This window comes from Taudactylus pleione, unplaced genomic scaffold, assembly GCF_031769625.1.
Source record: "Taudactylus pleione unplaced genomic scaffold, aTauple2 ptg000411l, whole genome shotgun sequence".
Classification (NCBI taxonomy): Eukaryota; Metazoa; Chordata; class Amphibia; order Anura; family Myobatrachidae; genus Taudactylus; species Taudactylus pleione.
In genome coordinates, this window is record NW_028284813.1 from 1,200,329 (window position 1) to 1,215,016 (window position 14,688).

The following is a 14,688-nucleotide window of genomic DNA, read 5'->3' on the forward strand; positions in this document are numbered from 1 at the left end:
GTCCGCTATTTATTAGATTAATCGAGTACATCGACCAGCGTATGAACTGCTCGCTATTCTTGTGGTTGGTTTTTGCTACCACAATTTTGCGAACAGTTCTGGCTTAAAAAAAACCCAGTGACGTGGTCAATGACGCTGCTGTTTTAAATATGCACACCCATAAAACGCCCGTTTTGACCTTTAAGCACGCCTGCGTTCTGATTTCCACTCCCCGTTTTCAAGCACCTTCCCCTGTTACCACCCACATACGCCTCATCCTGTCACTCAAATTATCAGGCATTCGCTATTTTGCGAGCACATGAATTTCGGCCGCACTGACTGGTTCGCGCATGCATATAACGATCCGTACGCATGCGCAGATGTGCGAACATCGCTCGGAACGAGCGTACTGCCGCTAGCGAGTGGCTCTGAATGAGGGCCATAGTCTGTACACATTGGCCGACGTACCCACAAAATATCGGCCAGTGTGTACCCAGCATTACACCTCACATGAAACAAAGCTCTTCACTGGGACAGTCTGGCAGTGAATTCGAGAGCAGCTTTAGTCAGATCTTCTGCTCTTGGCATCCTAGTTTTCCCCTCATCTGTTCTGCTTCCAGCTGACCTCCCACAAATTTTCGTGTTGTACTATGGATTTAATAAATAGCTGACAACATAGTTTATTCATTGCAAAGAAGTTGATGTTAACCTAAAAAAATACAAATATGTTCCTATGCTTTTTCTTTCTGCCCTTGCATCTGTTATCCATTATAATTTTATTTATTCCCCTTATTGTTGTGTGCACATTGCCTCACGCTCTATCGTACACAGTGACAAATTTTGACTATTCTATACATTTGTAATTTTCATTGCACTCTAGCACTGTGTGCTAGTTTTCAGTTCTTGTGGGTTAAACAGAAAGTTGAAGTAACCAGTACTTGCTAAATCCATATCCTTTTGTGACATCACGTTATTTGAGAACGTTTCCCAAGATAATACAATAGCTTTTCTGGAAGGTAGCCAGGAAAAATACCTGTCTAGTGAATCGGAGGATGTATGAATAAACAGCAGTAATGTGTAACAAACATGCCAAATTCTCAGTTCTGATGTGAAGGACATGGCTTGCATGTACACCATTTCCAAATATTGGAACGTTACCCTGCCTGGACTACTTTAATGTCCATATAGCACACCTGCAGTTTCTTCTTCTTTTATATTTTGACTGTTTTTCTATTTCCAGGTTATTTAAAGGAATGTAAAATATTTAAATAAAGTTAAAAATGGCTCCATTTATACTTACCAATGCATCTAGGGGGTCATAATATTGCTCTCAATCATGATAATGATGGCAGTCTGCTTGCCAAATGGGCATAAGTCTGCTAAATGTATTTATTTTTATTTATTAAGAGAGATTTATACACATTCTGTTGTGGTTTTCAGAGAATATTTAGTCATTCACATTAGGCTCTGCCTCAGTGGGGTGAAAAGTTGCATTTGTCAAAAAGCGTTCGTGGGTGCAAACTTTTCGCGCACATGTGCATATCGCGCTGTCCAATTGCCGGAGTGTTCACTTGTGCGAAAACGAGGCAGGTGATAAAGTGTTCCAAACCCCTATTTTTGGCTAAAAATGTGGGGACTTGGGGCCTGATTCAGAGCCGGACGCTATTTGCGCTCGCTCGTTCAGAAAAAGGGGCCGGCTATTTAAATTGAGCGCTCGCTCTTTGCGGTCTGACGCCTCTGTCTGAGCGAGTGAGCGAAACATGCGCTCGCTATTTTGTAAAGACGCCCCCTGGTCGCTCGCATCCTACATCATCTCCGCTATTTATTAGATTAATCGAGTACATCGAAAGGCGTCTGAACTGCTCGCAGTGCTTGTGGTAGGATTTTCCTACCGCAATCATGCGAACAGTTCAGGCTAAGAAACAACCAAGTGACGTGGTCGATGACGCTGCTTTGTTAATTATGCACACCCTTAAAACGCCAATTTTGACCGTTTGGCACGCCTGCGTTCGGATTACCACTCCCCGTTTTCAAGCACCTTCCCCTGTTACCACCCACAAACTCCTCATCCTGTCACTCAAATTGTCAGGCACTCGCTATTTTTTGAGCGCTCGATTTCCCACCGCAATGACTGGTTGGCGCATGCGCATTACGACCCATACGCATGCGCAGATGTGCGAACATCGCTCGGAGCAAACGAGCGGCCGCTTACGAGCGGCTCTGAATCAGGCCCTTGGTTCAGAACCCCCCCCCCCCTTCATGACTAATTGAGCAAAAAAAAAAATGTAATTTGCTTAATTCCCCCTACCAATGACAAGTCATTTTTGGGTTGAAAATGTAAAAAGTGTTGGAAAATCGGTTTAAAGTACTGGGTCGGGTATTTTGGGGGGGCTGTATGGATGGGACAAGTGTTTTTAAGATTGCAGGTGGCTGCAGCAGTGTATTTTTTTTTTTTTTTTTCTGAAACTGCACTTTATAGACGCACCAATATACTAGCACCCGTTTTAGTGTAGCCCCAATTTAATTGTAGCAATTATTTTCTCCAAAAAATGCTTTTTATCATTTTTCAAAACTTATGCAAATATGCATATAACAGCCAATTGACATAATTTTAGAACCGAAAATACGTTTGTTAGGGCTATTAATACACTTCTAAATTGATTTCCTTCGTCAGTTAGGCTTTTTATGGGGTACTGACTGATTTCCCCAAAATGTGCTGTATTTTTAGCTAGTTTTGCCATGCGCAATAATCGCACATATGCGTTTTCGCGTGTCTTGCAATTGGATAGGGTGAAAAACTGGTGCATGTATAGTGAAAAGATAGCAACAAAACTGGCGAGTGAGACCTGTGAACGCTTTTCGCCAAACGCAACTTTTCTACCCTAATTGAATCCAGCACTATATTCCCTATCACACGTACACGCACGCCCATACACAATGGGGCTAAATATTTGTCAGAAGCCAGTTAGCTTATCAGTATGTTTTTGAAGTGCAGGAGGAAACCGCTGGACCCCGAGGAAACCCACATCAGGAGAACATACAATCTCCATACAGATCAATAGGGCCTTTTGTGGGAATCAAAACCAAGGGTTCTAGTCTGTAGATACACCGTAATTAGATAGACAAATGTCTACTAGGTAGACACCAGGTGTTAGACAGACAGAGACAAAAGTTTGACAGGGACAAGAGAACTACACACAAAAGGTAGACATGTAAGAAGGTTGACGGGGTCAAAAGGTCGACACATAATGATTTTATTGTTGGTTAGGCACTTACCTTAGGATTAGGCACTAGAAGGGATGGTTGGGGTCAGGCACCTACCCCGATGCATAGGGTTAGGCACTAGGAGGGAGGGTTACGGTTAGTCACCAAGGTAAGGGATAGGGTGAAGATTAGGGCTAGAAAACAAAAAACATCATGTATTGTCCAAGTTTTGTCGACCTTCTGTCCCTGTCGACCTTCTGTCCCTGTCGACCTTCTGTCCCTGTCGACCTTCTGTCCCTGTCGACCTTCTGTCCCTGTCGACCTTCTGTCCCTGTCGACCTTCTGTCCCTGTCGACCTTCTGTCCCTGTCGACCTTCTGTCCCTGTCTTACATCTGGTGTCTGCCTAGACATTGTCTATCTAATTACTGTCTATCTCTCATTCCACACCCCAACACCAAGATCTCAGGCCCTGATTCAGAGCCAGACGCTATGGAGCGGCCTCCTGGCCGCCCGCATAGCTCGTGATGTCAGTGGGGCCGCCCCAAAACGGCAGGCGTTCACATGGGAACGCCTCCGTTTGGGCAGCCACCCCCCTGGCCCGCCCACCAAAGGGGGCAAGCTGTCACTCAACATCGACAGCTCGCCCCCTTTGTTGCGTCGCTAGCCGGGTCTCGCGCATGCGTACGACGGAGCCGGCTCCGTTGTGCACATGCACTGGTGGGCCACCATCGACCCGGTTGTGAGCGCTCAGCGCTTGCGACCAGGTCTGAATCAGGCCCTCAGTGTGGTGAGGCAGCAAGCTTAACCATTGTGCCATGAAAGAAAATATGTATTATTCAATCTATTCCAAACATAATCATACATTAGCGAATAGTATGCATCCGTACTAGAATGAATATGCAGGCTATGTGAGTGGTTCTGTGTCATATAATAGTCACAGTTTTTGTAGTTTATTATTCTAATGTGATTTGCTTATATGCTATATGGACTTACGTTTTCATAGCTACCAGTTCATCACATTTAATTTAGCTTTATTAATGTTGTATTAAATGATGATGAGTTCTGTTCTTTCCCATACAACTTCCACATGTCATGCTGTTTTTTTCCTTGCTCACTATCCAGCAGGTGTTTCTTATCTCTGGAACAACTTATGTTTGACAAGGTCAGTGACTGGACCTGGATTTATTAAAGCTCAGGATCTCCTTCCAATAAACAACAGTAGCTACATAATACTGTAGATTACGGGATAAAATCTAATTTTGAAAGTAGTGTGTGCCTTTTTTTAAGCTGTTTCAAAAAGGTCTAAAACATAGAGAATGCTAGCCTTCCAAGTTAGTGTATTTAGTCTTTGCTTTTGATGCCATGTTACAGCAATTCTTCTTTTTTTTTTTTTTTTTTCTTGCAGTGTATTTTTTTTTTTTTTTTTTATTACCTGTATCGACCAGTATTAATCCTATTAATATATGTTATTGTACAATTTCCTCTAAAGCATAGCAACCATTACTTACATTGTCTCACTTCCACTAGACCAGAGATGCACAATATTATGTATTTAATTGCTTTCATTTCCAAGGGCCACATTAGGGAATTCTACTCATCTGAAGGGGTTGCAAAAATAATTGGTGTTGCTTATTACCAGCAGAAGCTTGGAAATGCCATATAGGAGGAGCTTCATGAATCTTTTCTGTAAGATGTATTGTTTCTCCGTCGCCTCAAATAAAAGACCGATTAAGTTCTTTTGGGTAGTTTTGGGTACTAGTTCCCGACGGTCTGGTTGTCGACAATCAGAATACAGACAGCCGCATTCCGACACATAACCCTTAACCTAAACCACCCTACCTGCTGCCTAACTCTAACCCTTATCTCCGCAATCTGGTGGTATTCTGACAGTCTGAGTGCTGCTGTCGGTATTCTGACTGTTGGGATGCTGACTACATCCCTATATGGGGCCGTATACAATATGCTGACTTGGGCCACTTCCCTATTCCAATGTTAAACAAAACACAAAAACAGATTATAGTAACTTGGGCCTCTTCATGACCACTGGGACCTAGCGTTCACTCTAGGTCTGGCGCGGGACCATAGAAAGGGCACTTTGGGGCCCACTGGTGGTCATCGCGGCACCGCAATTTTTCCCACCTGTGGGACACTGAGGCCTGTGAGTAGGGACGGCACCCAGCATGTTTTAGCAAAGTGCCTCCGATAGGGCAGGGCGCATTCTGCCCTTTTGAAATCTGGCAGGGCGCAGCACCCTGCTAAAACAGCCAAGCGCAGTGGTTCCCAAACTGTGCGCTGTGGCACCCTGGAGTGCCTCAGAACACTTGCAGGGGTGCCTCAGATTGGTGGTCCAGCACCAAATAAAATTATTTATGGTCAATGTAGTGTAATGTAAATGTGGACAAACCGATGCACAAACCTGTCCACCACCACATAAGTGAACCTAAGGATGACAGGTAAGCACAATTTACTTCACTTTACAACTTTACAAAATTTTTTCCTGAATTTCTCATTAACAATCTTTCGTCTTAGGGGTGCCGTGAAAACCATGCTGACACTCTAGGGCGCCATGATTCAAAAAAGTTTGAGAACCACTGGCCTAGCGGGAACGCTATGACCTAATGGGAAGCATCGTTGCCAAATGCATAATCTAGGTCTTCCCAGAGCCATAAGAAATGAGGGGACATGGCAATGCATATGGAGGGCATTTTAAGGCCCTCTGTAGAGATTGCATTTTGGTTGCATGGCGTCCCAAAATTCGTGCCACCCAAAAGGGGGTGTGGCCTCATGGTACACCCCCTTTACATCACTCTTGTGGGCGTGATAGATACTGAGTTGCCCCCAAGCTCTTCCCGTACTGTGAATAGATGCCGTACTCATGGCATTTATTCACCCTGCGATGAGTTCATCCACAACGTATATGAGCTTTCTCTCCCATGCTATTGTGGGCAAAGATGCTTATGACATGGCGCAGTATAATAATGTAAGGAAGAGAATTATGGCAAGCAGAATGAGGTGGTGGGGGGGTTGTAATAGCAATTTTCTTTTAAAGTGCCTGGATTTTATATTATTTTTCAATAATCCATCAATTAATATTTCCCCTGAGAAAAAGATGGTGGAATAAACAAAGTGCTACAAAAGCACAGAGTGATGTGAGGTGAAAAGCAACAAGATTGGTTAAAAACAAGTTGAAAGCTTGAACTCTGCTTTGTATAGACAGGACTTTTTCACCACATAGACGAATCATGATATTACTAGACTGAAAGACAAGTCCACTTTGGATTTCTATCTCCCACAATTTTTGCAGAAAAAATATCCACAATTTAGGTTACAACATTCATAGTGTGGTAGTGTGTTTTTTTAAGGGATGGGGGCTGCCTATACTTTGTTGTGCTTCTTGAAATCATACAAAATGGTCCTTTGTTAGATAAGGCGTGGGTTATTCTAAATACATTTATTACTACCGTACTTACTATCAAGAGCATACTGTATGTTAACTTTTCTTCATACAGTGCAGCTGGATATTTCATCTAAAAACATTTGAACGAGAGAGGCTTTTTATTTTTTATTTTTAAAGCAATATATTTCGTGGTAGTGTGAACTTCCAACTAAGGATGGATTGCCATACAGCATATAACTGAGCTTTGGAAATGTATTGTTCTATATGGCCATCATCACTCCTACTGAAAATGTTCACATCTAGTAGATATTCCTTGTCTGTGACATTTGTATGAGTGCTGCATATAGGTTCTAGCCAGGTGAATGTCATCCCTGATATTGACATATATAATTACAGTTTTTACAATTGAATCTTAAAGTTGAAGTAAGTAAACATTGGTTATTTTTAGCATTGTACTAACAATTTTACAGAAAAGTGTCAGAATTGAAAGTGTCATGAATCATTTCTATGTGAGTAAGTTGAGTAGAAGAATGTAGTCATTCCTGTATGAGATCTTGCAGATGTAATCAGGATATTGTGGTAAATGCTGGAACTATAGCTTGTAGTATGTAGACTGATAAAAAGACTTGTCATGAAAAGTATTTCACTATGGATATAGGTTTTTTTTCGTTCTTCTTTGTGTATTTGGAGTGTAACAAGACGGAAGAATGCACAAACCATTGTAGTTCCATGTTTTTTTGTGCCATTATTCCCATTCTAGTTTATTAAAGTATATTAAAATGGGCCTCAAATGTTGCATAAGACAATGTTGGTTGTTTTTATATTTTGCTATATGTATCTTGCATAATGAAATCGGGATTAAAATAATAGTTTTTGATAACTGCTCCTTATGTCTTTGAGGTTTATTCTCTTTTTACAAAATATCTATTTTCAGATGATCATTCTGGTTCAGAATGATAAGTCATTGCCTTTGTCTAAAACAAACCCAATTTAACTTCTTGGCAATCTTTACCAATTGTAGCTGCACAGCAATAAGATCACCTATAGTATGGTTGGAACAAGGAAAGCCTACAGAGGGCAGAGACCATAAACCTGAATCAGTCTCTGTAGAAATCTCAACTGTCAGATGGTGACAACCAACCATTTCTCCATTTATCTTACCTGAGCATCCTTCGCCCTGCTGATTCTAGAGGACACTTTTCAGTTCACAGGTTTTCTTATTATTTAACAGGTTTAGTAACTATGTGTAGGCTGGTGGATTTTTTAGTATCCCTGCTGGAAAAAGAGCTAGGACAGTTGAACCTCAATGTTCGGTCAGGCTGGTGTCCCCAGTGATGCAGTGTGTATTACCAAAAGCGGAATAGAGATGGCATCAGCAAATACTGGGTTCAGCTAAATTGAGTTGGTATTCAGTAAATCTTCTAAACTACTGTCCTTGATGTAAAGACTACTATCATTGCTATGTCATTTCCCACAGCCTTCACATTAGATTAACACACACTAATTATACCACAAAACATAAAACATTTAAAGTACAGCCATCTTCAACTGCTTGCCGCGTACTGTACCACTTATGCATTTATCATGAAATTATCTCAGTATTAGTAAACCTTAGTAAACCACTGTATTGACCTGTAATAAGTGGTGATAATTAGAGGGAATGCTTTTGTATCCTGGCAGAGATTCCAAAAGGTATGCCTGACTAGGCCAGAGCCTATGAATGTGTCACCCTGACTGATACTACACTAGCATCACAACTGCGATTACGCAGATCTCCAAGTCCTGATGTAGTTAGGGCAGAGCCAAATTTAATGCAATGAATATTCTATCTCTGCCCATTATACCATACACTTTTCCACTGCTGCAACCTGTTGTAAATACATGAAGGGGCAACAGGTCCCCTAACACTCTCTCACAATTTTGCAGGCTCAACTACATAGACTACCACTCAGTAGTTCTCCCCTTGCTTCTATCAATAAATCGTTAAAGCGTATCCTTGGCAATTTTTAAATAGCTTCCTCAAAGACTGGGTTGTGGAGCATATATGAAATTAGACTTTACAAAAAGTATAACGCTTATTTACAGAAATGTTATAAAGAAGGGTTACAGATTATGTAGACAAACGTGTTGCAATTTTAATGATAAATTATAAGAAAATTACAAATGGCTTATTCTGGGCTGGGGGCCACAGCAGGAAAATTCAGGTTAAGGCTTCAACCTACAATTAATTCCCCAAGTCAAACACAGAACAAAATACTCCCCTACCTAGATCACCTGAAGCCCCTCCACCCCCACCATGATAATGTCAAGACCCAGTCAAGTTCCTGATCACTGTCTGGCTTGTTAATTAGCCCAGAGAACAGGTCAGTTACACCCACGTAACGTTTAACCGAAGTACAAATATCTACATAATAGCTACAGGAAATTTGGTATGTTCTCATTAATCTCTGATGTAAGATATAAATAATAATAATAGCTCCTGGCTATTATAGAAACATCAATTTTATATCAAAAACAGATAAAATATGATGTCTATTTATGTGCAGACACACCTGGTGACTAGACTTTTGAGAGCTAAACCCTGCTATGTTTGGTGCCAACTTCACTTCTCCAAGTAATTATATGTGAGCATAGACAAGACTATTTTTACCTATCTTGCCCAGGTAATTGTTTTATTTGCTGATGGGATATCATAAGAGATGTGCATTTTAACTAAACTACTCCTGGCCCCCTTCTCAGGCTTCTTGAGTGCTTTTAACATACTAATCTCAATGCCTTGTTAGGTATTTCATTATCTGCCCTGTTAAGTTTCTTCTTCAGGGTCCATAGGGATCCACAGGGATACCATGGGGATATTATAGTTGGAGAGATCCAGGCACCAAACAGTTAAAGCTTCAGCTCCCAGGATGCCTTGGGTCCTCCTCCATATATACCTCGCCACTAGCCATAGGCCTTTAGTTGTTCATTTGGTGCGGCAGGATCAAGATGCACCTTTGTAACAGCTACCTCCGCCGGACCGCAACACCAGTAACTGGGCTGGTGATTTCGGAGGGTCGTGGCTGAGCTTGCATGCAGCAATGCTGCGACCTGAACTGCAATCGGACACACAGATGTCAGGTAAGCTGGTTCCTCGCTTACAGGGAATCTCGTGCGGCAGTCCTTGCTTCTGGTGTCAGAGACGCACCAGAAGCTGCTGCAGTCAGGCCCCTGGATTGTCTGCTTCTGCTCCCACGAGACCAGTGTACCTGGCTGGTTAACGCAGCTTAGGGGAGGTAGGCACTCCCCCGGCAGCTCCTCCCCTGACCCAGAAGTAGTCCCTACAAAGGGTTTCGCACGTCTGAGTTGTTCTACTTACCCTCAACGTGTATATGAGTTGCACAAGTGCACTGGTGTAGCTGTTGGTCTCAGGAGGGTTTGGGTCAGTCTCCGTGTATACCTCTCCCGTGGTAAAGGTATACAGGGCACCCCTCTTGCACAGATGAGGCTGAATTTGATCACAATGTTGAAATGCCCTGGGAAGGAGGTCCCGGAACTATTCAAATGACCGCGATGTTAACCTGACTAAGGAGGAATCCGACTGAAGTGCCAGCCACAATGCTGTCTTACAGCTTAGCATGGCACTAAGAGCAACCCAGCCGGCATTTAAGTCGGAAAATGCCAGTTCTCACGACTAAACACCATTCTTTAGTTGCTCAGACCCCCATTCTCCGGCTTAAGTGCTTCTAGTCGGACTTAACAATGCTGTCGACATTATTACTGACAAGTATGTATTCTACAATAGCAATATATGTATACAGATTGTGATTGCTTAGACCATTAACATTCAACAAAAAATATAGCATTTTTTCATACCCCTAATTTACACATCTTTTTTTTTTCTCTCCTCCCCTCCCCATTTCTTCTTTTTCATGTCTGATGAATAATGGTGATTAACAGAACTACCAGCTGAAGAAGGTAAGTTCAGAAATGTATTTCTTTTACACGTGGTGGCTAAACCAAAACGGCAGGGTTCATTTCATAAAATTGCATTTAGATGCAAATGTACAAAATGATAGAAGTCAAACTGCCTTGTACAAGACAGATAAAAGCTTAATGTGTGTCAGTGATGTAAGTAGGGTATTTGGAGCCTAGGGTAAAATGGAAAATGGAGCCACCCCCCATTTGCACACTTGCTGAAAACATGGGTGTGGTCACATGCCACAAGGTATGTGGCCACTGAAAATGGGGTGTCTCAACATGACACACACCCCTTTCTCGTCACTTTGGGAACATTCCTTTCCATTACATATGCACCTTTATGCCCCGAGTAGTAGTGCCCCTCTTGCAATACCCACTATAGTAGTGCCCCTTATGCAATTTGCCCTTTATACAGTGCCTCCAGTAGTGCCCCCTTATACAGTGCCCCCAGTAGTGCATCCTTATACAGTCCCCCCTATACAGTGCAAAACGGGCAAACATGACATACACACACAAAACACTCACTGACTTACCTGAATCCCCGCTTCTGCCGCGCCCGCCGCTATTTGCTCCTCCGTTCACCCGCTCTGTACTATGGGAGAGCCGTCATGACTGCTCTCCCATCACCCACTGCAGGAGGCGGAAGGCGGAGCTCATGAGTGAGCTCCAGCTCCTCTGGCAGTGGGCGCAGCAGCCAATGAGAGACTGTCTGACTCTCACTGGCTGCTGAAACACACACATCGCCGGCGGCACTCACTGCGGTCTGCACTACACTGAGTGACTAGGGCGGGCCTGTACTGTGGCCAGTGGCGCGCGCGCCCTCCCACCACCACGCTGCCGCTTGCATGGTGCCCAGGGCACGAGCCCCCGCGGCCCTGCCCTAATTACGCCACTGATGTGTGTTGCAGGACAGTTCAAACACTTTACCAAATGCAGTGTTAGTGAGCCCAAAGTTTTTCACACTCTGTCTTTCTTGTAAATCATAAATTGTACTTGTTATATTTTTTTTGTCTGGCATGCAAGTGTGTATGTGTGTATGTGTGTATGTGTATATATGTATATATGTATATATGTATATATGTGTATATATATACATATCACATTGTTCAAGGTTAACCACACTTTCCACTACAACTGTTTTAAACGTATTCCATTACATGCAGCTAGAGCTACTCCAACCTCTTTTAGGACAGTGGAGCAAATATATTATCCTGCCCCTTTTCTCAGCACAAAGGGGGAGATTTTAATATCTGTGGGACTTACCGCAAAGTTTTTGCTCCCTGTTTAAGTGCCCAGAGCTATTCAATTATTTCCTGTGTGAAGTCTGCGGATAACTCGCAGTAAGCCGTAGCTCCCGGTTTAAGCACCCTGAGTTATGCAATTGCTGCCGCGACTAACGCTAAATTTACTGGTTAACACTGATTTCTGCACCCTCCTGAGATGCACAATCCACCTTAAGTGCACCCTTGGTGCGGGCAGTAATTTAATAGAATGGGGCACTTAATCCAGGAGCTAAAACTCCTGTGGGTGACTGATTTCCCTCCCTAAGTGACATCCTGCATCGCCGCTTAGCACAGCTATGCAGGATGTCTTAGCAGTGAGATGTATTAAAAAGTCATCAAAGAGGTGGCACGATGACTCTTCCATACAGGTAGAGCAGAGATTGCTGGATAGAACATTGTTTTGTGAGATCCGACGCATGCGCAAAGAGATCTCTTTCTGGACCGATGGTGCATGGGCAGACAAGTGACAAAAAGCTCAGCTTTTCATTGGTTAGCAACTACCAATCACACTTAGTTGCCATAGCTGCCAACAGAGGTTGAACGTGCCTCTGGAGATATCTTATTTTTCCACGTTCTGCCTTCTAATACATTTTGGAGAAGTAGTAATAGCTGCTGTTTTTTCTGTGTTTTTGCTGAAAAAGGGGTTATCACCATCTGCCTCTGTGTCCCAATGTGTACCTCCAGGGAAAAATCCGACCAACCTCTGATCTGCACAAACCACAACTTGGAAGTTTAAAATCGGGCTGGGGCATCGCAGTGGAACATTGTGGGCTCTTCTGTATAATAGTGAGCATTAGTAAGGAAAAATTGCCAATCGTGGAGGAATAATTTTCTTCCCCCAGAAATGGGATAAATGCCCTGAACTTGCGGGACATATCCTCAAATCATACTGTCCCATTAAAATTGGAAAGGTAGGGAGGTACAGGATTCAAATTTTTAATATTGGTGGCGTACAAAATAACTCTTATAATCCTTATCAAAAATGACTTGTTTTCCAGGAAAATCGCTGTGGGAACTAGTGGTAGAACAGTTTGAAGATCTTTTAGTTCGGATCCTTCTCCTAGCTGCATTTGTTTCATTTGTAAGTATGGAAAAAATTATTATTATTATTATTATTAAAAAAATATATATATTTGTGTGTTTTTTTTTTTTTACCTTGAGCAAGATTCATATTTGTCTCTCTGTCTTTAAATAATGGTCACCACCTACAGAAAGGGGAGGCAGCCATTTTGCTGGCTAAACCAATATACACTAGCATGGCCTATAAATTGACTAGTAAATAAGATTGATCACTGAGTATTTAAGTATAAAGTGATGGTTTTATAAGGAATAATATATTTGTAAGTTCTGGGAACATGAGTTTGAAAATATGTGATAAGGGCAAAACATGTATTTGAGATGTCTAGTTCTATTTTGAAGTTCTATGAACATGAGTTATACAGTATGAATCTGTAAAGTGTCTTAACCATATTACGGATAGTAAATGCAGGGGTGCATTGTAGAACTGTTCTTTTGGCTACAATCACATTGATTTTAATAAAAAAATATAATTCAAGTTAAATACATTTTGTGACTTGTGTAGATAATGGCTAGATCTGGACATCCTTCTTCCTCCATGCTTATGACGCCCAAATAGCAGAAATGCTTGTGTGAATATCTTTATATGTTGATGTCCTCAATCTCGATGCCGTCAAAAACACCTTGTACAAGAATGCACATTCTTAGTTGTGTCTGTGGCTCAAAGAATAAGTACTGTGAGACATTATATAAATCGTAAATGCAATCAAAGTGGAATGCAGAAATAATATATCTAAATATTCATGTAGTTTGTGTTTTGATATTGTTTTGACATTAGTGAAACCTGTAGCAACTATAGAATGAAGTAATCTTTCATCAGTATTGGGGATTGGTAACTATGAACATTAGAACAATAAAGCATTGCTTTGGTATGTACCATCAGTCATACTTGTCATAGAAGAATACATTTGCTTGCATTATTTTAATAAATGTTAGTTAGAAGCATATATTGCGGGGGCCCATCAATATTGTTTAATCTAACGCAGTGCTGTATACAACTCTCATCATAGAGAATTGAAGAATATTACAAGCTCTTCCATTTGTACGGTCATAGTATACAATATGCAGCATTATAAGAGCCTGAATCAGAGATGGACGCTATGGCGATTCTTACGCAGATCAAGCGATTGTTTGCCATTGCGCATGAGTGTCAGTTGCACTGCGCGTGCGCAGCGATTGTTTTGCGATTACGCCAGCACAGCGGATCCATATGCAAAGTGAGTGACAGGAAGTCACCGTTTGGAGGAGCTAATAGTGGCTATGCAAACGCAGATGTGTCTCGCCGTTTAAATGCTGTTTCATGGTTGTTTATTTAGATCTCCTGTGCAGCATGAGAGCTCTCTGCGTTTCGGGAGAGCTGCAGTGTTTGCGGCTGGTCAGACTTGCCGCATATGCAGCATAGCTGCCTGATGTACATTGATGCTACTAATGTTTGTGCTCTTGTACGTCATCTGATATGAGAAGGCAGCAGTGGGTGTCCCTATGCTCGGCTGTGCTTTGGAAGGCATTAGCATATTTTAGCAACTGCGATCTGTGAGAATATGCAGTTACGTTAGCGCACATCTCTGAATCAGGCCCCAAATGTGTAAGGAATTGAACTATATTAACACGCGTTATACTGTATGTTACTGAATGAATCATAAATATAGAAGTGGTTAACATGTAGCTGTATTTAATGCTACAGCTATAAAGTGGCTCCCAAAAGGCAATATGCTGGTGGTATAGTGATGATTAATAAAAAAAATGCCTTAAATTGTACTCTGAAAGTTTCTGCAGGGTAAGTTTCTAGA

General features: G+C 42.0%; 1 protein-coding gene across 1 annotated transcript in view; it reads left to right on the plus strand.

Moving 5' to 3' along the window:
* ATP2A3 (ATPase sarcoplasmic/endoplasmic reticulum Ca2+ transporting 3) overlaps positions 1–14,688 on the plus strand; it is a 236,708-nt gene that overhangs the window by 65,638 nt on the left and 156,382 nt on the right. Inside the window, exons 2-3 of the mRNA XM_088447036.1 lie at positions 10,518–10,535; positions 12,820–12,902. Of these exons, the coding sequence (XP_088303162.1) occupies positions 10,518–10,535; positions 12,820–12,902 (101 nt within the window). The remainder of the gene's footprint in view (positions 1–10,517; positions 10,536–12,819; positions 12,903–14,688) is intronic.